This window comes from Plecotus auritus (genome assembly GCF_963455305.1).
Source record: "Plecotus auritus genome assembly, chromosome: 7".
NCBI lineage: Eukaryota > Metazoa > Chordata > Mammalia > Chiroptera > Vespertilionidae > Plecotus > Plecotus auritus.
The window spans coordinates 69,559,710-69,582,851 of record NC_137774.1 but is presented as its reverse complement, the minus strand read 5'-3'; the positions used below and the strand labels follow the sequence as shown (position 1 = coordinate 69,582,851).

The 23,142-nt window shown below is 54.4% G+C and overlaps 3 protein-coding genes across 3 annotated transcripts; 1 reads left to right on the top strand and 2 right to left on the bottom strand.

Moving 5' to 3' along the window:
- Nucleotides 1-433: 433 nt before the first annotated feature.
- On the top strand, nucleotides 434-4,521 carry CCDC78 (coiled-coil domain containing 78). The gene is made up of 12 exons (XM_080681028.1): nucleotides 434-850; nucleotides 1,054-1,173; nucleotides 1,261-1,347; nucleotides 2,005-2,072; nucleotides 2,178-2,256; nucleotides 2,363-2,488; nucleotides 2,687-2,874; nucleotides 2,942-3,113; nucleotides 3,301-3,344; nucleotides 3,951-4,017; nucleotides 4,098-4,198; nucleotides 4,298-4,521. The coding sequence occupies exons 1-12, from the start codon at nucleotides 791-793 to the stop codon at nucleotides 4,407-4,409; spliced, it is 1,224 nt and encodes a 407-aa protein (XP_080537154.1). The 5' UTR covers nucleotides 434-790; the 3' UTR covers nucleotides 4,410-4,521.
- ANTKMT (adenine nucleotide translocase lysine methyltransferase) lies at nucleotides 4,520-6,811 on the bottom strand. Its single transcript, XM_080681027.1, has 5 exons — nucleotides 5,800-6,811; nucleotides 5,390-5,494; nucleotides 5,168-5,308; nucleotides 4,909-4,959; nucleotides 4,520-4,781 (listed from the first exon to the last, which is right to left on the bottom strand). Exons 1-5 carry the CDS (start codon nucleotides 5,959-5,961, stop codon nucleotides 4,560-4,562), a joined length of 681 nt encoding a protein of 226 aa, XP_080537153.1. The 5' UTR covers nucleotides 5,962-6,811; the 3' UTR covers nucleotides 4,520-4,559.
- A 7,696-nt stretch (nucleotides 6,812-14,507) lies between these two features.
- Nucleotides 14,508-17,191, bottom strand: METRN (meteorin, glial cell differentiation regulator; the record flags this gene model as incomplete). The annotated part of the gene is given in 8 exon segments (XM_080677427.1): nucleotides 14,508-14,544; nucleotides 15,076-15,340; nucleotides 15,343-15,372; nucleotides 15,465-15,524; nucleotides 16,446-16,594; nucleotides 16,596-16,642; nucleotides 16,644-16,827; nucleotides 17,094-17,191. Coding segments are annotated over 8 exon segments (870 nt in total).
- Nucleotides 17,192-23,142: the final 5,951 nt, after the last annotated feature.

Genomic DNA, 23,142 nt, shown 5'->3' with positions numbered 1-23,142 from the left:
CCACCCCTCCCGCGGGAGCAGGACTGGTGTCCCACAGCCCCTTTCCCGGGCAGCCTACTTATTCGCGCGGGCTGCGTCAGCCGGCTGTGTGGACGGCCTGAAGGGCACCCAACAGAGGCGGTTTTCGGGTGCTGCTCACGGACCTGGACGGAGCGCGGTGCTCAGCCTGACCGCCACCAATGGCTCCCAACCCGCCCGGCCCAGAACCTGCGTGCGGAGGGGCCCCAAACCCCGCACTGGGAGCGCGCGTGCGCTGGACAGAGCCTTCCTGATCTCCCCCGCCCCTAATCAGGACATCTTCGCCCCCTTCCCTCAGGTTGGGGAGTGCGGGGATCAGTCCAGTTTGTTCTGCCGTCTTAGCGCTCAGCCATCACTGGGAGGCACAAAGAAAGCTCCTAATGGGTGTGCGAACCATATGGTAGGGCAGGGCACCTCCTACAGCAGTGGCAGGTCCTTTTCGTGCACGCTGCCTCACACCTGTCCAGACTGGACGCTTTCAAGCACTCCTGGTTCCATCCACGCCCCGGAAAATGCTGGGGTGCAGATCTGCATTTCCCAGCTGAGGCAACTAAAGCCAGAAAAAAATGGCATGCAATATATGAAGGAGCTGAGTTCTCCCCACCTCCCCAACCACTGAACTGCTCTGTGTGCCCTTTTGTGGGGGAGGGGGAGGGAAGGCGGGAGACTCCGGGGACCAACAGAGGCCTTAGCAACACAAGCCCAGTGTCGCAACAGCAGGCCAGTAAACAAAGCTGCACTGGTCTAGGGGCAGCCAGAGTTCCTTTTGACTATGGAGCGAGCAGCAGCCTCAGGCCCCAGGCCAGGGGTCCCATCTCAGGCCATTAAGAATGTGAGTCTTCCCAGGATGCTGCTGCTTCTTCCTTGGGTTTGGGGTCCTCCCTGACCCCTCAGGAACATGTCCTGGGCCTAGTCCTTGGCATGGACCTGGCTTCCCCATCAGCTAGGCTGTGTATGTGGGGGTAGATGTGGGTGTATGGGGGCACAGCCTAGGCCTGAGACCCACCTATGGGATGGGTGGTGGTTCTTCCCCAGATTCTACCACTGACTGAGGATTCGCTGCCAGGAGTCCCCAGGGACGCCCCAGCCTGGGTCACCAGCCTTAAGACAGAGCTTCCCTCAGATCTAGAACTGAGTGAGGAGCAACGGCTGCAAGTGAGTATAGGGACCCTGAGGAACTAGCGGGGGAGGGGTTGCCCACAGGATCCCACAGGTACCACCTCTCACCCCGGCCACCCACAGATCTCCAAGGAGCTGGTCGACCTGCAGATCACAACCCATCGTCTGCGGGAGCAGCATGAGACTGAAATCTTTGAGCTGAAGAGTGAGGTGGGCGCTGATGTGTGCCCACATATACCAGCCCAAGTCCTTGGCGGGATGCATACCTAGGACCAGTGCTATGGGGGGTTGCAGGTGTGCCCCTCGTGACAGGTGACAGGGTTCTCACATAGTATCTGAGTCCCTGAATGTCCCGCACGTGCTGTGTGTCCATGAGTGCCTAGATGGATGTTGATCTGGCCCAGCAGGCAGGTGCACCTGCTCACCCTGGTCACCCCACAGGTCCTGCGGCTGGAGAACCGTGTGCTGGAGCTGGAGCTGCATGGAGATCATGCAGCCCCAGCAAAGACTGATCCAGGGCACCTCCAGGCATTTGCACAGGAGCTTGAGCAAAAGGCCAGGGGTCAGGAACACTGCAACCATCACATTCTTCAGGTCACCATGAGCACATGGAGGGGCTGACTGGATGGGAGCCAAGTAGGGGGTGCAGCAGGGGTGCAGTGAGGCTGGGACCCACTCTCCTATACAGGCACAGCCCAAGGACTTCCAGACTCCTGAGAACGAACTGCAGAAGCTGGGAAGTGGCATTAGTGGGCAGTCACCTAGCCCGGCGCCTGCTCATGTGTCTCCCAGCCCAGGGTTGGGGTGGGGCAGTGCAGGGGAGCCAGAGCTTGGGTTCTCATCCAACCAGCTCTATGTACTCCACAGCTACAGGGAGAAATGAAGTGGACACTGGAGCAGCACAGGGCACGCCAGCAAGCACTGGAGATGCGCGTGTGAGTGGCTGCCTTACCTGGCACAGTGCATGAAGCAGCTGTTCCAAAGGGGCAGAGAGAATCCCCTATCCTGGGCCTCACTGAGCCTCACACCCATGTCTGCAGGGCAGCCCTGGGCCAGCAGTTGCAGGGAGCCCAAGAAGAGGCCAGGACAGCTGGGCAGCGACTGGCTGCACAAGCTGTGGTGAGGCCCAGTTATACCCACTTTGAGATCTGGAGGATAGGGGTCCTATAAGCCTAGTAAAGGATCACCTCAAGGAGCATAGATTCAAGGCTGCCTCCACCCCCAGGTGTTGTCCACCTGCCAGGGCCAGCTCCGCCAGGCTGAGGCTGAGAATGCCAGGTTGCAGTTGCAACTCAAGAAGATGAATGAGGAGTACACCATTCGGTTGCAGCGCTACTCCCGATCCCTGGTGGTGAGCACTGGGCAGGGTGGCACTATTGTGGGTGAGAGGCCCCCGGGTCCTGGGGAGCCCAAGCCTGGCCTGGATTTGCTGAACTGTTTCAGGGACCCTCTGGGCCTCACCTACTGCACTGCAGAACCTGCTCCACACAGGAGTTGTGGGGAGGGGTATGGGCCCTACCAAGCTCAGGCCCCACCCCATCTCCTCCAGGAATACGCAGATGGCACAAGCCAGGCACCTACAGCCGTAGCCCTCCGGACATTCCTGGAGACCACTCTGGAGGACATCCGAGCAGCACACCACAGCCGTGAGCAACAGCTGGCCCGAGCTGCTCGAGTCTACCGTAAGCACCTGGCAGACCTGAGCCGAAGACATGAGGAACTGTTAGGTGCCCACAGGTAGGCCCTTTCCCTGAGATGGGCATCTGGGGTGGGGTGGCTATACATGACCCCCCAGGTGGTTTAGTGTGCAGCAGGTGCTGGCGGACCCCAAAGGAACACCTGGGAAACCCAAGGCCACCTCTGATGAAGTCACCTCAAACCTGGAGCCACTGCCTCTGCGCCTGGTCACAGAACTTGGCCACCTTAGGGAGGACCAAGTAAGGCTGGAGACACAGCTCCAGAAGCTCCAAGTCCAGGTGACCCATCACTGCTGCTCCACACTGGCCTTGGGGCACAGAACCCAGAACTCACCCTGCAGCCCATCCCAGACTCAGCAGAGCACCCACTCCAGGGCCTCTGAGCAGCCAGCCTTGTTCAGCTGACAGAATCCCTATCACGCAGCCTTATCACAGAGGGCTCAGCGCATTGTTCTTTTTCCCACAGAAGAGGCCTGATGAAGCCTCCCAGGGGAGCACATCAGAGCCACAGTGAGTGCCCTGATGTGGGTGTTGGGGGGACCTGCAAGGGGGTTATTCATTTATTCTAACAAGTCTTAACTGCTGGGTTGGGTTCTGGTTGCAGCAGTCAAAGTGGTGGGTCTGTGCCCTCCTCAGGTCTGTATGGGAGACACTAATAATTACAGAAAAGCCAAGTGCCCGGGGTGAAGAGGGGCCCTGACAGGAGAAGGGCTGTCCTCAAGTGAGAGGGTTAGAGAGACCAGGAAAAGATGTTTCAGTTGAGCCAAGGGACAGGACAGGAGCAAGTTACCTGGTGCCCTTCACAGCCTTGCCTCTAGGCCCCCATGCTTCCAACTGCAATGAGCAGGGGTTATGCAGGCCCACCTCGCAGGGTTTTGGGAAACAAACCCCCAGCATAGGGGGAGGCCCCCATCAGCACCCTTACAGACACTGGGGTCGCTTTCCCCCCATGCACAGATGGCTCCCATAGTGGCAGGGGGGGGGGCGGGCCTTGCTGTCCTGAACTTGCCCCCAGCCGGCACCTCAAGTATTTAGGTGCCCCGACTTGAGCAGTGCCACTGGTCAGCTCTTAAGCCAACACCTGCCCTCATGTCCACCCCCCTTCTTCTCTCACAGAAATCTGGAAGCTGAATCCTGGGCCCAGATCCACCAGAAACTCCGGGACTTCTATCATGGCACCCAGGTAGTGAGGGGGCAAGGCATGGCCAGAGATTCCGTCCTCATACTCTGTCTGGCTCATGGCTTATGCCCCTCCAATGCCAGGCAAAGCTGGAACGCGAGCGGGCACAGCTGCTAGTCAGAGCCACGATGGCTGAGGCACAACTTTCTGAGCTTCAGGAGTATGTGGACCAGCACTTAGGCAGGTAAGCTTTCAGAAAAGTGTGATGGGTATGGATCTCAAACATGAGAGGCAGGGCTTGTCCATGGCCTGGCAGATTACTAAGGCTGGTCCCTCTGAGCAGGTACAAGCAGGAGATCCTGAGGCTGAGGAAGCTGGTGGGTTCAGGAGATACACAGAAAGTGAGGGCCATACCTCCAACCAAGCCTCAGCGCCCAAGGACCCGCAGCCGCTAACCAGTCATCAGATAAACTCGGAGCACAACTCTTCCTGGCCAGCAGGGAACCCTCCCCACAGCCCTACCTTGGGATGTCATTGAACCCAACCCTCCACACAAGAGTCAGAGTGGAGCCCACTGAGTCTTTATTGTATCCATAATGCAATGGTCAGCCAGCCTGAGGATCAGGGGCCCTAGGGACCAAGGCAGAACTGGGTGCTGGGGCAGCCTGCCCACCTGGCCCACCACCGTGGAAGTCATAGGCCCAGACACGGTCCAGGCCCTCACCCACCACAGCCACAGGCTGCCAGGTGGGGAGGGGGAAGCGCCCCGACACCACGCGGGCCCCCTCAGGTAGTTCTGCCTGTAGCTTTCCCTCCAGCAGTGGGAGCTGTGGGAGAGAGCAGGAGAGTGGGGTGGGCAGGGCAGAACACAAGTGCCCCCTCCCAGCTCCTTCAGGCCCAGCACATACACTGGTAGCCTGGGCCTCCCCTGGGACTAGCAAACCCTAGACCTACCACGCTGGGCGCCAGGAACACAGACACATTGTGGCAGTCCCTCAGGCTCACCTGTGGGAAGAGGTCACCCCAGTAGGGAATGGAACTCCAGCCCTGGAAGCAGTCTAGTGGGCATGGGGTTACCTCAACTTCTGAGTGCAAGCCCCAGCATGCCCAGGAGGCAGGGACACCTGGGGCTGTCAGCAAGGTAGCCAAGCCAGAACTGAAGCATGGAGATTAGGTGTGGGGTCTGAAGGAGTCCAAGACTCCCCAAGTTTACCTTCCAGAGATCCTCACGGTGGTAGCAGACACTGCCGGCACAGCCTGCCCTCCAGGCATACAGCCTTGCCAGCCCCACCAGCCACGGGTTCAGCTCATAGCCCACAGCTGGGCGGAGACCGCATCTGTGGGCAGCCAGCACCTGTGCGCACCAAAAGCCTCAGAACCATCAGGTTGGGAGAGAGCAGTGAGGGTGGCCCCCGCCCCACCCCCCACTGCTTACAATCCTGCCATCGCCAGAGCCCAGGTCCACCAGCTTTCCAGAACGGCCTCGCAGCAGCGACAACACGTGCTCCACCTGCCGCACACTCGCCCCAACATAGGGGACCTGGGCAAGGAGACATGTGGCTGGGAGGGCTGGAGTCCCTTAGCCACTCCGGCTCTTCACACGCCTGGTCCCCAAATCGGAATCATACTGGTCGCGGGGCGGAGCCTGCCTCCTGGGCTTCTTTCTTAGCATGAGCTGTCGTGCCCTACCCGACACAGGTCCCAACCTACAGCCCGGCTGGCCCTTACGCAGCACCCACTCTGCTTCACCACAACCGGACTCAGCGTCTCAATTCAGGCCCCGCCCCCATCCCTGGCCCCGCCCATTGACCCGAGCCGCGTCCTTCCGTAGGCCCCGCCCCTCACCTGCAGCCGCAGAGGCACCCGGCGAAAGCCGGGTTGCAGTAGCAGCGCCCACACGGCGTAGGCGGCCAGGCCCGAGCCCGCCGCCACCTGCAGCAGTTCAAACGGGCTCAGCCTACGCTCCCGCAGCTCCGTCAGCGCCTCTGCCGGGTCGTCCTGCTCCATGGCTGTGGAACACGCTGCTCAGAGGTGTCCTTCCCAGGTCTGAGACCATCGCACCGGCCCGAGACGACGCCGGAAGTGGCCGGACGGAGGGTGACGCCGGAAGGGACCGACAGGACATGCGACTTGTCCTTTCGCGTTCTGCTCTGCCGGGACCCAGGGTCCCTCTCTGGCGCTCACCCTAAAGCAGCGATTTTCAACTAGTGTGCCCCAAGAATTTTTAAAACATGCAGTACCTCTTTAGTCAGTGACCTTGACCTCTTTTCCCTTAAGTGGTCGGCAAACTGCGGCTCGCGAGCCGGCCGCGGTTTGCCACTCTATTGACTAATGAGTTTGCCGACCACTGCCTTAGACTATCAAATTTTAAAAATGACAAACCAGCCCAGCCTGTGTGGCTCCTTTGTATGGAGCTTTGATTCCCAGTCAGGGCACATGCCCAGGTTGCCGGCTCGATCCCCGTAGGGTGGGGGAGGGGCGTGCAGGAGGCAGCGGATCAATGATTCTCTCCCATCATTGATATTTCTATCTCTCCCTCTCCATTCCTCTTTCTGAAATCAATAAAAATGCATTTTAAAAAATGACAAACCAACCCAACAATAAGCCGTCTGTTGTGAATGGATCAAAATTATACCTCTTTTTCGTCAGATCGTCGAAAAATATACTTTTTGGTGAGTCCCAGAATATTAGTAATTAATTTCTGTGTGTCATGAGTGAAAAAGGTTGATAATTGCTGCCCTAAAGCATGGAGATTGCCATCACCACATAGGACTCCACAGCCAACAGCTAGACCTGGTGGCACAAGGGTAATTCCTCTTGCCTCAGAGCCCCTGTCCTTTTAGTTAAAGACACTGAAGAAATAGTCATGGGATTCCCTCCCCTCCCCCCCATCATCCTGTACCCAAGCAGTTGAAGTCCTCCTGCATTCTCATCACACGAAATACTTTCCTGCCAGTTGTCTCACCTATGAAATTGACCTGGCTATTATGCCGGCTTCACTGACAAAACCCCAGGACTGCTTGATGCTGACAGATCACCTTTTGACTCCCCATGATAACTTACAGGAAGTTCCTAGTTCTTATTTAAATAATTTTCTTTTTCTTTTTTTTTTTTTTTCAATCCTCACCCAAGGATATGTTCATTGCTTTTAGAGAGAAAGGAAAGAGAGAAACATGGATGTGAGAGAGAAACAGATTAGTTGCCTCTTATACACACCCCAACTGGGGACCAGAACCCACAACCTAGGTATGTGCCCTGACTGGGAATTGAACCCATGACCTTTCAGTGTACCAGATACTCCAAACAACTGGCTAGAGCTGATTGTTCTTATATAAATGGTAAATATTGGGCTGGGCATGCTATTTTTTTATGATTTTTTTTCACAAATTTGCATGTCATCCTTGCGCAGGGGCCATGCCAATCTTCTCTGTATCATTACAATTTTAGTATATGTGCTGCAGAAGTGAGCACTGGGTATGCTATTTTTTAAAATATGTTTTTATTGATTTTAGAGAGAGAAAGGAAGAGGGATAGAGAGATAGAAACATCCATCGACTGCCTCCTACACACCCCCTACTGGGAATTGAGACTGCAACCCCGGCATGTACCCTGACCTGTAATCAAACCAGTAACCTCTTGGTGCATGGGTTGATGCTCAAGCCACTGAGCCACACAGGGTATGCTATTGTAACTACTTTTGAAGTCATCAAGGCAGCACCTTGCCTCTGGCTACCTCTGCCCAGCTGACTGAATCATACACTTACTCCAGTTTGTGCTCTTGCCAAGGGCAAAACCAAACATTTATATCAATAGTTGCTATGCCTTTGGGGTAGCTCGTGACCTTGGAATGCTATGCAAATCACAAGGTTTCCTTACCTCTAATGGGGATACAGCTAAGTATGGCTCTTAAGACCAAAAACTATTAGATGCCATACTCCCACCATCCACCTTGGCTATTAAGATACTTGGGCATTCCCTGCTTGACTCCCTGGAGGCTAAAGCAAACAACCTCACTCATATATTTCCACCAACAACACTACTCTCAAAGGAACCAAGAGCCAAACCTCTGTCATGGTTCAAAGGGACGTTCCCCAAATGATAATTTAGAAAAACTGGCTAGGAACGCTCTAAAATTGGCCCCATTAAAGGAAAAACAATACTGGAACTGTAATCATTATTAGTTTGATGAAAAGAGAGAACTCTGGCTTGAGCCAAATAACAATTCACTCCTGCCAGAAAGTCTAAATCCCCATTACTGTGCATGCATTGAATTGTTGGTCACTGATAAAATTATAACCGTTATGAACCAATTCTGGTGTGGAAATGTTAATAAGGCCACAAAAAGCATCTACTTTTCTTGCCCCACCTGCCCAAGAAATAATCCAGAAGAAACTGTCCACACTACCCCCAGACATTTTAAATTGCCTAATGGATCATTCAAGGTTTGGCAAATGGACTTTATTCATCTACACCCATCTCATGGATACAAGTATGTCTTGGTAAAAATTTGTGTTTTCCCCTTGGGTCAAAGCCTTTCCATGTTGACAAGCTACATGTCTATTCAGTGCCTAATCCTATGGGGGGGGGGGGATCATCCCTACCTAGGAAACCCCTCTTGAGCTCCATAGTGACTGGAGAACCAGATTACTGGTCAAATATTATGGCTAGACTGTGCCACTTGGCCAGTTCTATAGCATTTTTACTTGTCATCCTCTGTACTCAGGGCTAGTTGAACAAGCCAACGGCATTATCAAAACTCAATGGACAAAATTTGTGGAAACTCTCCAAATACCTTGGCTGAAAGCATTGCCATTGGTCCTTCTAAATCTCAGATCCACCCCCTTTAGAACTCGTAAACTCTCAACCTTTGAAATAGTCGTAGGGTGCCTGATTCACCTAGCGTCCTAGCCCCTACCTCTTTTGACCTACAGCTAATAAAAGAGGTACATTTCAATATTCCAAAAGTCTATTACTAGTATGTCCATTGAAATTAACCATGTTTGGCCCTGCCGGTTTGGCTCAGTGGATAGAGCGTCGGCCTGCAGACTGATGGGTCCCAGGTTCGATTCTGACCAACAGCACATGCCCAGATTGTGGGCTCAATCCCCTGGGGGCATGCAGAAGGCAGCTGATCAATGATTCTCTCTCATCATTGATGTTTCTACCTCTCTATCCCTCTCCCTCTCTGAAATCAATTATATATATATATATATATATATATATATATATATATATATATATATGTTTTATTACTATTATTATTATTTTTTTACAAAGAAAAGAACCATGTTTGCCGTGGCCAGCGTGGCTCACTGGCCAGAGCGCTGGTCCACACACCAAAGGGTCTCTGGTTCAATGTCCAGTTAAGGGCACATATCTGGCTTGTGGGTTTGCTCGCCCCCAGTTGGGGCTTGTTCGAGAGGCAACCAATTGATGTCTCTCTCACATAGATATTTCTCTCTCTTTCCCCCTCCCCCTCCCTTCACTCTCTCTGAAAAGCAATGGGAAAATATCCTCAGGTGAGGATAAACAAAAAAGAAAATAACTATGTTTTCGTTTGTAATAGCAAACACCATCTGCTGCACATGGATAAATTCTTCTAGATAAGTAGAAACCCAATTACACAAAATTTAGGGAACGAGTCCACTGGTTACAGCAAATTTCACTTGATTCTCCATGGTCCTTTGACCTATTTAGCTGGTTACCTCAGGTTTGAGCTCCTGATTGAGAACCATTATACAAACTGGATTATATTCTGCTCATTTTGTTTTGTATAATTTTCTTCTTCTTTTTTTAAATCCTCACCCAAGGATATGTTTTTCATTGATTCTATGGAGAGAGGGAGAGGAAAACATCAATTAATTAGTTCCTCATGAACATACGCCGACTGGGGATCAAACCCGCAACCTGGGTATGTGCCCTGACTGGAAATCAAACCCATAACCTTTTGGTGCACTGGGCGATGCTCTAACCACTGAGAATACCAGCCAGGGCTGTTGGTATAATTTTCAAACTTTGTACCTGTTACCTGTCAAGATTCTGTGGAAACGATGCCCTAAATGATGCTGGCTCATGGTTCCGAGATGATCTGCAATGCTTATAACACTGTTAAGACAGACTTTAGATGGGAATGCCCTTCCTTGTTAACCATTTCCAATCTCTATGCGCTTTCCCTCCTGCATGGAACATGACAACCAGGAAAGGCCCTTCCTGACACAGAGGGACAAAACTACTAACTGTAGAAAACTGATTATTGGTCAGTGATGCTTTCAGAGAAATATATATATATTTTTTTTTTACCCAACCCGGCCATCCCTGCTACCCAGAGAAAGATCTTGAGCAAAGGGTAAAATGTAAAAAAGAATGAGGGAAACCTTATAAAACTGGAGCCAGGAAACCTTGAAGGGGAAGCTCTCCTGCATTCACTGCACCTTGCAGACTCAAACAAGGAAGCCTACTTTGTTACTCCAGCAGGAGGAAAATTTTCTCCTTACCCAGCAACAACCCAGCCAATGAGAAGCCACCACCACCCTCTACTCTTGCTCTACTCCAATGGACTTTTGCTTATAACTACCTCTCTCAGCTTCCTTTTTCTCTATACAATAACAGTCACCTTTGTTCTCCAGACTTGCCTGTGATTCACCATAGTTTGCAAGCCCCAAATTGCAATTCCTCTGCCATTCCCAAATAAAGTAGTTTTTGGCTGGTAAAATAGTTATTTTATTTTTAAGGTTGACAGTGGGAAATGGGCTCACTGGGGGTGGGCAATATCTAGGCCTGGACATACTGGGTCATAGCCAGGCCCCTTTTTTTTTTTTAATATATTTTATTGATATTTTACAGTGAGGAAGGGAGAGGGATAGAGAGCTAGAAACATCGATGAGAGAGAAACATCGATCAGCTGCCTCCTGCACACCTCCCACTGGGGATGTGCCCGCAACCAAGGTACATGCCCTTGACCGGAATCGAACCCGGGACCCTTCAGTCCGCAGGCCGACGCTCTATCCACTGAGCCAAACCGGTTTTGGCCATAGCCAGGCCCTTTACAACTGTCTCAGGGAAACTGGTGGGGGCTCTGTCGATCAGAACACCCCAAAGCAAGCCAAGCCTAGGAGCAGTTGCCCGGATACGCTCTGGGCTCCCTCCCACAGCTGAAAGTCCCAGTGTGGCAAGAAACCGATACGCCCTGCTCTGAAGACCTGAGCCCTGGGGAGGAGGGCCAGCTCTACCTGCTCAGAGAATCCTGTCTCCTAGGGGCTGTCACTGTGCCCTCCCCAGAAGGGAAGGGTGTGCCCTAGGCTCTAGGCTGGGGAAGTCTTACACAGCACTTGTCTCTTTTCTTGCATTATCCCCAGTGCCACAGCCCCAGAAGGCACTCAGTAAAAGCTGGTTGACTAGGCTCCGCCCCCACTGGGCACACCCTCGTCCGGGCGCCTGGAGGCCTGCGGCAGTGGTGGCATGGTGGCACTGTTACAGGTACCGCTTCGTACCTTGGATCGCTCTGAACATGAATCACAACCCCAGGACCCTCCGGTATGTTCCAGAAGAATTTAAAGACAACGTTATCTCAAATGAAGATGTCCTAGGAACATGACTGCACGTTTCCCAGGCCCTATTCATAAATGATTTCAATCACCAGTTGGATATCTTGACTGTGCTTCCAGAACCTGTTCAATCGAAATATCAAGACCTTGTCAGTTCAACATCCAAGGGTGAACGTGCTTGAATACAGACATCATCAGCAAAATATCTTTAAACCAGAAGAAATTCTTTATAAGATATTGGGTTTCAGTGTTGCCTAAGCAACTAGCTCAATGGTTTCCGCTGGAAAAGGTGTCTTCATTACTAACAGACTGGCACCAAAGGCGCCATTGTCTCCATGTACCCTGGTAATGGCACAACTAGTACTTTGCCAAGACGTTCTTATATACTGATAAATATAAGTTCAAAAAAAAAAAAATGACTAGCCCTGTAATCCTTACCGTGAGAATTTGCATTGGAAACTCAGATTTCCACAGATTTTTAAATCCCAGTTTGGAAATTAACTGCTTTTAAATTATCTTATGTTAGAACGTATCCATGGTATTTGTTGGGATACATGCACTCTTCTTTTAAGGAAATTTTTCTCAATGTTTAAATTTCACAGAATATGGTATGGCCTGCTTTGATCAGACTTGTTACTTAGAAAGCACTAGAGAATAAGTCAGTTTGGTTTAGATAAATGTAAAACTGATAGGGGCTGAAACATAGAACTTAAACTCATAAATCACTGAATAGCCCTAGCTGGTTTTGCTCAGTGGATAGAGCGACGGTCTGGGGACTGAAGGGTCCCAGGTTCTATTCCAGTCAAGGGCACATGCCAAGGTTGTGGCTCGATCCCCCGTAGGGGGCATGCAGGAGGCAGCCTATCAATGATTCTCTCTCATCATTGATGTTTCTCTCTCTCTCTCTCTCTCTCTCTCTCTCTCCCTTCCTCTCTGAAATCAATAAAAATATATTATAAATAAATCACGGGGAAAAAAGCTTGTTGACTAAATGTAGGCATCTAATTGGCTTCCCCGGCATCCATACCCAACTCTCTCTTGTTCACATCTGACACTCTGCTCCTCCGCCTCTGGGCAACTGGGCAGCCGTGTGTGTGTGTGTGTGTGTGTGTGTGTGTGTGTGTGTGTGTGTGTTTGTGTGTTTGTGTGTGTGTGTGTGCCCATGTGAATGCACACACCCTGAAGTATTTCACAGGTGCCCCAAAGGCCAGCTTCCATAGCGCCAGCCCACATGCTCACCACACTGGTTCCCCTTGGCCACTTCCCCCGGGGCAAGCAAAGCCCCTGGCCCAAGACTTCCAGGGCTCCAGCCTGCCTGGTGTGGCTCAGTGGTTGAGCATTGACCTTTAAACCAGGAGGTCAGGGTTTGATTCCCGGTCAGGGCACATGCCCAGGTTACAGGCTTGATCCCTAGTGAGGTGTGCACAGGAGACGACCAATCAATGATTCTCTCTCATCACTGATGTTTCTGTTTCTCTCTCCCTTCCTCTCTGAAATCAATAAAAATATATATTTTTTAAAAATTCCAGGGCTCCAGTGGCCCTCCTAGCCACACCCACTCGTGCACTTCATGCACCTATAAAAGAGGGTGGTCGTGGGAGGCTCAGGCAAGACGTGGGGCAGGGGGTAGTCTCCAGTGTCCACCTAGGGCTCACTCCAGAGCAGCTGCCCATTATTGTGGATAGGTGGTCAGAGGCATTCCAGTCACCAGTGATGGACCAGGGCCTCCTTCTAAATGAGCAGCTGTGGGGAGCTGGCCCAAGAACAGGGCAGGGCCAAGGGTAAGGGTGCAGCTCAGCCTTGTGGGGGAGCCCTCCTTGGGGCCTGCCCAAGTCAGGGAGGAGGAGGCCAGTCAGGGCACCCTCACTCCTTCCTCCTCTGGTCTTTGTTAAGATAATCTCTGGTTGGGGGCGGGGCAAGGGGAGCAGGGGGGGTGGGGGAGTCTGTAGGATGCCTGGTCTATAGTCCATGAGAGAAGTCCAGGCTGGAGACCAAAATGCAGAGGTCATCAGCACATTGATGGTATTTACTAGTAAAGCCATGAGCTTGGGGAGGTGAGGATGGTAAGAAGCCTCAGGAGGGGAGGAAGGGAAGAGATGGGAGGAAGCCCCATGAGGCCTGCCTTCCAGGGTGGCAGTACTCCCCTCCCACCCTATAACTCTCATCAGCCCCACAGTGAGTAAAAAGACAACCCCCTCCCATGCATACACAGCTTCCAGGCAGCACTCCATGGAAAGTTCGGTGTCCCCTGAATCTGGAGAAAGAAAGGGGTCCTGTGTATGGACACAGCCTTGTCCTTCTCCCAGACTAGGTTCCTGTCTGAAACATGGCAGGACCCCTGGCTCCCACTCACAGCCTTGGCTTCTTCCCCAGCAGGGAAGGCAGGTGAGGATGGAAAGCTATTTCTAGGGTTCAGCCCAGGCATCTCCCCAGACTTGAGCTTTTCTTTCCTGGGAATTATGGGGTTGGGGTGAGCAGAGTAAGCTTTCAGGGGTCAGAAGCCCCTGCACTCCAGGCTTCAGCCCCCGTACATCAGCCTCAGGGCTGCCAGAGGGCTGCCAGCTTTGTCCAAAATCGCTGACCCTTTATGTGGCTGAAGCTGGAGGAAGGCAGGGGCAACAACAATGGGGCCAACCCTGGCCAGTTTGGCTCAGTGGATGGAGCGTCCACCTGCAGACTGAAGGGTCCGGGGTTTGATTCCTGTCAAGGTCACATGCCCGGGTTGTGGGCTCGATCCCCCGTAGGGGGCGTGCAGGAGGCAGCCTCTCAATGATTCTCTCTCATCATTGATGTTTCTATCTCTCTTCCTCTTCCTTCCTCTCTGAAATCAATAAAAATACTTTTTAAAACAAAGAAAAATCGGTTTTAAAAAAAATGAGCGTGTGAATACCGCATCAATGAGCAAATGAACAATGAAAATAACTTTATAAAAAAATGGGGCCAGTGGTGGGAAATGCTCCTTAGAGGAACAGCAACAAGCAGGACCCCACAAGGGAGATCCCATGGGCTCTATGCCACATCAAGATGCTCAGCCAGCTGCAGGGGCCTGCGGGCAGGAGGGAGCCAGGATGACTCTAATGGGCTCCCACTGAACCAGAGAGAAGTAGGCTCCCAGTCAAACTGCAGCCCCCTTCCTCCCAGGCTGGGAGTGATGTTGACCTTCCTGCCCCAGGGAAACAACCTGCCTCAGACCTTGGGAGTTAGGTCCCCTTGTCCACTCCTGTTCTGAGCCTTGGAAGCACCTGACATTGGGGGCAGGAGCAGCAGAGCCGAAGCTCATGTGGGCGGGGAGTCCATACACACCCCACCCAGCAGCGCCCCTCTCCATGGGCATGGGCCACTGTCCCACTCACTAGCTGGATGGCCTCAGACAAGACACCACTGCCCTCAATCTCCCACAGTGTAAAGTAGGCTGGGCTCAGGTACAGGACATTTGACCTACATTGACTACTGAAATCAATATTCTTATTGGTATTGCCACTCCCTCAGAAGCAGTTGGTACTGTGATGCCCTTTGGAGACCTCCCCCTCCCCACCCACCCTCCTCCTGGCCTCTCTCCAGAGCCCTGTTCCCACACCCCTCAGTCCGGCGCCACTTCAAAGGGCAGAGGTGGTTGGTATGGGCAGCTGCATAGACACGGTTGAATTCCTGAAAGCAGGGTGCACAGCCAAGCCAGGCAGCACCAAAATGGCTCCAGCCCATAAAGAGGAAAGTGCCACGGCCAGGGCAGACACCACAGCACAGTGGGGTGCAAATGGAGGCCTGCACTGGGCCCCCAGAGTCCAGTGGCAGTGTCTGGCGGAGGACACGGACAGCTGCCACAGTGATAACAGACTCCTGTTGTGGGCAATCCTGTGGATGGTCCCATGAATCACTGTAGGGAGACATTGGCCAGTGGCTCGCATATAGGGGAGGGGAGGCCCCAGGCTTCCCCCTCTGCCCCATTGGCGTGGCAGACTCTCTCACCAAAGTCGCTAGTGCACAAGGCCAGGAGGAGCTGGGTGTCATTACAGGGCCTGCAGGCACCTGCATGCAGGGAAGATGGTCAGTGTAGGTCCTGCCCTCTTCTGGACCACCCAAGGCCTCCTCCCACCAACCAGAGGCAGGAGGGCCACAGCAAATGACCAGACACCCGCTCAGGGCCATGAGGCAGTTGGGATCCCAGGGAGCACATGTGTACAAACCCTGAAGACCCCCAACCCTGAAGACCCCCTGCATTCGGGGTGATGCTTGCAGGCTCATGCATGCACCCACACACGTGCATAGACATGGGCCTGAGGGTTGTGCCTAGCACACCCCACCTGAAGCTCAGTGTCCTGATGCATGCTCTGGCTCACCTATCTTGCATATGCAGTAACCCCTATGGGCTCCCAGAGCTGTCTCCAGGGCCCAGTCACCAGCGTGGGAGGTGGGGTGGGGGTGGGGGGGCAGCAGTAGGATATGGTGGGCACGGAGCCAGGAGGCAGAACAGAGACACTCCACCCCCCTATGGGGTCAGGCTCTAAGTTCCAGGAGAACAAAGAGCTGGGCCTGCTGCTCTGCAGGGAGGTGGGGCATCTCCATGGTGACAGGCTCACACAGGACTTTTGTTATATTGGGATAGGGGAGGGGAGGGAGGTCGCCACTGGAGGTTTTGATCCCGCCCCCCCCCCCCCCCCCCCCCCGTCCCACCATCAACCCCAACCCCTTTAGGGGCTAGGGACCTGGGTTGCCCAGACTGGCCTCCCCTTCCCCCTATTCTGTCACCTGCGGGCTCTTTCCCTAAGATGAGTCATTGCCCTTCCCCCCCCCCCCCCCCCCCCGCGCTGACCTGTTCTGGCGCTGCTCTAGCCGTATGGCCTCTGAAAAGCGCCTCAGTTCCTCCCTGTGTGGTAGGGACGACAGGCATTTCCCACATGGCCCGGGTAGGGTGCGACTTCACTGACTCCCACCCAGTCCGTCACTCACCATCCGGGCCCAGAGTGTGGGCCTGCGGAGGCAGCTCTGGACGCCAGTCCTCGCGCAGCTCGAAGCAGAAGGAGGCCACGCGGCGGCTGATGTCGCGTTGCGGGGTGGCCTGCAGGAAGGGGGCCCCATGCTCACGAGCCCAGCGCACGTGGGCCCTCAGTCAGCAGCAGCTCCAGGGCGCCGCCCGCCCGCTCGCTCAGCGAAGACCTGCAAGCCCGCGAAGGGCCTCACAGGCTGCAGGCAGGCAATGCGGGGCCGCGCGCCGGGGTCCGAGCCGCCCAGGGTCAGGCGCAGCGCGCCGGCCGGGTAGAGCCACTCGATCCCGCCCTCCGCACAGGCCAGGGTCAGCTGCCCCACGCTGCCGGGCTCCTGAGTCAGGCCGCTGGGAACAGATGCACGGGACTGAGCCGAGGTCCGGCGTTCACGCCCAGCGCAGCCCCGCCCCTGCGGCCGCTACCCGCAGCCACACAGCTGCGTGCGCTCTGTGAAGGAAACTGAGGCCTAGTGTCCTCTGCACTCCGAAGGGAGGGCCGGGATTCAGTGCGGGGAAGGAGCGCCCCCGCCCCAAACCCACAGGGAGGGCTATACCACCCCTCAGGCCCCGACTAGAGAAGAGCGCAGCGCCAGGGCTGACCGCGGGGGCAGTACCTGCCCCTCCAGCTGCAGCGGTCCTCCGAGAAGCCGGCGCGGGCGGCCGCGGCCCAGAGGCCGCAGCAGAGCGCGCAGAGCAGCGCATGGGGCGGCATGACGCCAGGACAGAGCGGCGGGAGCCGCCGGGATCCCCGGCCCCAGCCCCGGCCGCGCGCAGCCCATGCCCTGGTCGCCAGGGCCGTGCGGGGCTGCAGAGCTGCAGGAGGCGGGCTGGGCCGGCGGCCAATCGCAGCGGCCCCGGAACTTTCCGCCAATCGCAGCGGTGGTCGCGGGAGCGGGGACGACAATCCAGGGACCTCAGTCACCCGGGGACCTAGAGGGCTCCTAGCTCTGCTTGCTCTGAGTCGCCCCCTCGAGGTGCCCCGCCCCCGTGCACCATCCTGGTTAGCCTGCTGTCCTCTGAGCCCTTGGCCAGGGTGGGGGTGGGTTTGATGCCCACTGGAACGGTGGGGTGGGGTCGTTTCATCACGGGTGGCCCTTTCCAAGATTGGGATCTGGGCTCTCAGCCCCCATCCCGCCCCAATCTGGACCCAACCAACCCCAGGAGGCGACAGATACCCAAGGGAGGTGTGACCAGGTGCTTGGGCTGCTGGCACCTGTTGCAGGAGCCGAGGGGCAGTCCTGAGCCACAGAATCAGGCCCAGGAGGTCCTGACATGGGACCTTGAAATGGGGACCATTCTTAAAATGAAACCAGAGGAGTGGGGGCGGGGCACAGATTTCCCACAGCCAGGATTTCCCCTGGAGTTGCTGGCCAATGGGGACTGGAGAGATTTCAGACCTGGCAAAGACCCTGATGTGGGGGCAAAATGGGCGGGGCCTTCAAAAGCCCTGGAAACCCTCAGGGTCAGCTCAGAGAGGCCTTAGCCACAAAGCCAGAACTCAAAACTCATGCCCAATCCTTTGGGGTCACTGAGAGCTTTAGCAGGATCTTTGGGAACCAGCATAGATTCTGTCATCTGTGGTGTGAGCTCCACCCCCACTGTTCCCAAACCCCAGCCCTCATGCTACCCCTGGTGTTAGAGAGTAGAAATTTTTGAGCATGCTTCCTCCTAGTCGACTTAGCCTTGAATCCCAGCTGCACCTCACAAAATAGCCTTGCAAGATAGAACACTGTCAGCTTTCTGAAGAACAGGATGACCCTGTAAATAACATGGTCATCAATAACATGACCCCGTTTTGTCTTAAATTGCTTGCTCTGCAAAAACAAGAGGTGGTAAATGTGCTTAAAAGCGGTCCTGCACAAAGGGTCGGGGCTGCTCTCTGGACTCGCTGCATGGAGAAAGGCAGAGCAGTCGCCAGCCGGCTAATAAGGCTCCCTAAATTTTAATTTGGTCTGGACTCCAGTGGTCGTTCACTCGCGTTCGCTCCACAACACTGGGCCTGACAGATGAGGGCAAATGGCCCAAGGGGAAGGGGGAGGTTGGAGCAGCTACCAAAATGAACATACCACTGCCCTTTCCCCTGGTCCCAAGGCCCTCCCAGGCCAAAGAAGGGCCAGACACCTACAGGGCTCAGCTGGTGGGATAACCACCATCTATCACTACACAATAGCCAAAAGGTGGACACAACACAAGTATCCATCAATGGATGAACAGATAAACAAAATGTGACCCATCCATACAGTATAATTTGATTTAGCCTTAAAAAGGAAGAAAATTATGACATACACTACAATATGGATGGGGAGTTAGTACTTAACTGCTTGATAGGGACAGAGTTTCAGTTCGGAAAGATGAAACATTCTGGAGATGGACGGTGATGATGGTACTTAAACACTACTGAACTGTATACCTAAAAATGGTTAAGATGGTTAAGTTTTTTTTGTTTGTTTGTTTGTTTTTTAATTTTATTGATTTTTTTACAGAGAGGAAGGGAGAGGGATAGAGAGTTAGAAATACAGATGAGAGAGAAACATCGATCAGCTGCCTCTTGCACATCCCCTACTGGGGATGTGCCCGCAACCAAGGTACATGCCCTTGACCGGAATCAAACCTTGGACCCTTCAGTCCGCAGACTGATGCTCTATCCACTGAGCCAAACCAGTTAGGGCAAGATGGTTAAGTTTTATGTTATGTGTATTTTACCCAATTAAAAATAAAAAAAGATAGTCAAGGCCTGGGGCTGGACACTATAAGGCAAAAGAAGTGCTGTAGATGGAAGGGAGAGAGCACCAGATTAGCTGTTAGAGCTGCCCTTGCCAAGGTCCTGGGTCCACATATGGCTGGCTAGTCGCTGGGTCATCAGCCTGTCCCCCGGCCTCTGAGGCAGAGTGGGTTCCAGGCGCCCTCCAGTGGCAGTATGAAGAAACAGCCTCAGACCCACCCTCAGCCAGCCTAGGGCCCCTGGCTCCCCACCTCAATCCTTTCTCCCCCCATAATCGGTCAGTCTGTGGGTGCAAGGGAGAGGTTCCTGACAGGCAACCTGTTCCAGAAGGGGCACATGCCTAGCCATGAGCTGTATCTTCCTTCCCCAGGCTTCCCCTTCTCCCACCCCAGCTTCTTCTTTGAGGGGCCAGGCAATGATGTTGTAGCCTACAGAAGACTCAGACGGGAGCCACCTGTCCTCACTTTGGTGTTGTTAGCCATGGGAGTTCTGCTGCCTGTGGGACTGGGAGCCCAGAAGGCCATGTGTGGCCTTGATTGCTGTGTGTGCAGGACCAGACTCACTGCAGGTGCCCAGTAAATATCTGGAGAATGAGTGTGTGTGCCAATGAGTAAACGAGTGAGTGAATGAATGATATCCCAAACCTCAGGAAAATCCCCCGATGTCTATGTTTAGTTTGGGAGCTCCTTTGCATCTCCCAGTTCCAGACCCTCAGTGCCCTGACTCTTCAAAAAGGACTTCCCTCCATTCCTACATAAAACCTAGGTCTTGGTAAGTGGCTGGAGCTGATGCTGCGACAAAGAGCAGTGTCTGAGGTGAGCCCTGCTCTGAACAGTTCCTGGGACAGGTGGCACTGACCTCCAGCAGGGTAGGAAGCCTGTAGTGCTGGGGACACAGGCAAGGAACAAGGCAGGGTCTGGCCTGGATAAAGGCCTGGGGAAGCAACACAAAAGCCAGAGAAAAGTACCCCAAGTTCAAGGAACAGAGGGTAAGGGCCCCAAGGCCAGGAAGGTGGCCAGTGGGAGGCAGGCAGGGCCAGCCCCAAGCCCATCGGCTAGAGCAGCGGTCGCCAACCTTTCAGACCCTGTGGAAAGAGGCTAGTGACCCAGTGACTAGCCAGCCATAAGATGGTCATATCTGCCAATCGCCCACCCAGCCCACCTCCTGCAGCTCTACCACCCAGATTAGCTGCTGGGCTAGAGGAGTTTGGGGACAGCGAACAGAGCCCCTGTGGAAATGGTGAGGAAGCCCAGGGAGAGAGGTCAAGCCTTCCACTTGCCCAAGACCTCCCACCTGGACTCCCACTTCAGCAAAAGCAGGGAAGAGGGAGAGATGTGGGCAGAACAGAGGCCAGCCCCACCCATGTCACCAGCTGAGACTGGTCACCCAGACCCCTGAAGCCAGGACCACCTGCACTCCTGGGTGGGCCTTGGGGGCCAGGGACAGCAGGTACAGTTTCCACAACTGAGGCCCAGGGGGTGCCAGGAACTCTCCAGAAACTGGGCCACCCAGTGATGTGCTCTGATGGTGCCATGAACACGGGCTTGGATCACCGCTGTCCAGCCTGACCTAGGGAGCCCCAGGGTGCTGAAGTGACCAGCCCTCCCAGAGACCCCATCAGGGAGATGGTCATATCTGCCAACTCTTCCAGGCAGCCTGTACAACCTCTGGCTCCCCTTCACTTGCACCCCACTCCCCCACCCCAGGCAGAATCTGGCCTTGTCACCTATGATGAGCCTGCACCTTGGGATATGGGGCAAGTTTCCTGTAGCCGGGGTATTTTCCTCCCTTTGACAAGAAATACACACATACACACCTTGCATCTTCTCCAGGAGCCAAAAATGCAGTTGCGACTGATTTGCAGTTGAACTAAAAATAACTGCCAGACTCCAGCCAGGACTGGGAAAATATCCCATTGCTAGGAGACAACCGTTACCAGGAGACTGCCATTGCTAGGCGACAGGGTTGCCTTGGAGACAGCTAGGTCCTGAGTCATCCTCAGCCCTGGCTACTCCACTCCCCCAACCCAGTGCTTCCGGTAGGTTGGGCCTGGGTCCCAGGAGAAGGGGAAGCAGGGAGCAGAAGCTGGAAGACAGCAGAGACCCACCACCTGCAGTTGGCCACCACGGCCACCCCAGGCTGAGAGGTTCTCATTCCTGTGGGCATCTATTCTGGCTGTGGAGTGTTGAGAACAACCAAACACATCTGTGGCCTGCCCCCCCCCCAACAAAGACCCCTGCCTCTGGGTGGGGCCTGAGGCAATGAGGGGCACCATGTCCATCTCATGGCTCCATAGCAGGAGGCTTCAGAGCTATTGTAATCACTATCGGGCATGAGGCACTTACCACCTGTGCTCTGCTAGGACCTTCAGGGCACCGCTGGAACCCCAGACCCATTTTCAAGGAGGGGAAATACTTGCCTAAGGCTCCACACAGGGAGGGAGTATGTGGGCCTAGGCAGATGGTTCCAGGGCACACATACCACTCCAGAGCCCCCAAGGAAAGGCCTGATGACCTGTGAGGAGAATCAGGGTGTTTCAGAGCCCTGAGAGCCACGGCCTTGAGAGCCACGAGTGGTGACCCCATGATAGGCATGCCCATTCCCTGATGTGACAGTGGCTTCCTCTCTCTTAACCACAGGATCTACCAACAGCCTCACTCGCCCTGACTCTGGAGCTGGAATCCCCCAGCAGCCTGGACTGGGGAGATTCTTTTGTGCCCAGGCATGAAGACAAGGGAGGGGTACTCCAGGTGAGAGATGCTCCAGGTGATGGACTTAGTACCCTCCTGGCCCTAGAAGAAGGCCAGTGTAGCAGAAGCTCCAAGAATAATGGGCCAGGCTGTGGGCTGACAGTCCTGGAGTCAAGGGGTTTCGCAGGCTGCAGGACAGAGCCCTGGGAGGGTGGGGACCATATCTGCACTATAAAGGGATCCCTCTGCACCAGAGGGAACAGGTGGGTAGCAGCAGGGTTAGACCAGTGAGGCGGTAGGTGCCATCAGCCATGGAGGAGAGAGACACCTGGCACAGGAAGAGGTGATGAAGGTAGAGAGGCAAGTCTCCACAGGTGTTCAGGAGGCAGGCCTTCCACAGTGTATTTCATATCCCTTTTGTTCTTCATTCAGATTCTTTCAAGGCAGGCAGACTTCTCAGGTCCCTGAGAGGGCACAGCTTGCTCTCTACCTGAGGCCCTCACACCTGCTGGGGGGCATGAGCTCCTCCGCACCAAGCCTGACATGAAATGCTGCCTGCCAGTCAGGACAACATCCACATCGGGGTCCACACCAGCTTGTGCCTGTGCATATCGGGTGGAAGCTGAACTGGAAGGCCAGTCTGCCAGACTCGAACACCGGAGGTGACTGGATGGGTTGGACAACTCTTTTCTCAGTCACTCAAAATGTCTTCACGCATCGCATCCTGCGTACCCATACCAAGCCTCCTCCTTGATTCATTGTCGGTACAGGGGCAAGACTGATTCTTCAGTCCCTGTCACACCAGAGAGCTGCCTTCACCCAAGCCAGTGTCCCACACACAGCAAGAACAGCACCCACACCCAAAACCAGCCATGGTCCAGCCAGCCTGGTTCCCTCTCCTGCCGCCCCCATCTTCACTGGGTCCTGCTTCCAGTCATAAAGCTGCAAACACCAAACACCAGCCGGCTTCATATCCCAGCCCTGAGGCTCTTTCCCTGATGCAAAGACCCTATTTGGTTCCTCCCAGAGCAGAAACCTCAGGCTGGATACTATTAGCTTTCGTCCTCCTCCCTGAGCCAGCAGGGAGCCCTGGCATTTCCAGTGGCACAGACAGCCCTTCACACCTACCTGCCACATTCCATCTCCTCCACCATCTCTCCCAGCCTGGTCCCTAAAAAGCAGCCACCACCAGAGCCTCCAGTCTACTCCAAAGGGAACTTGCCAGGCTCCGTAGGCCTTAGGACCTTTGCA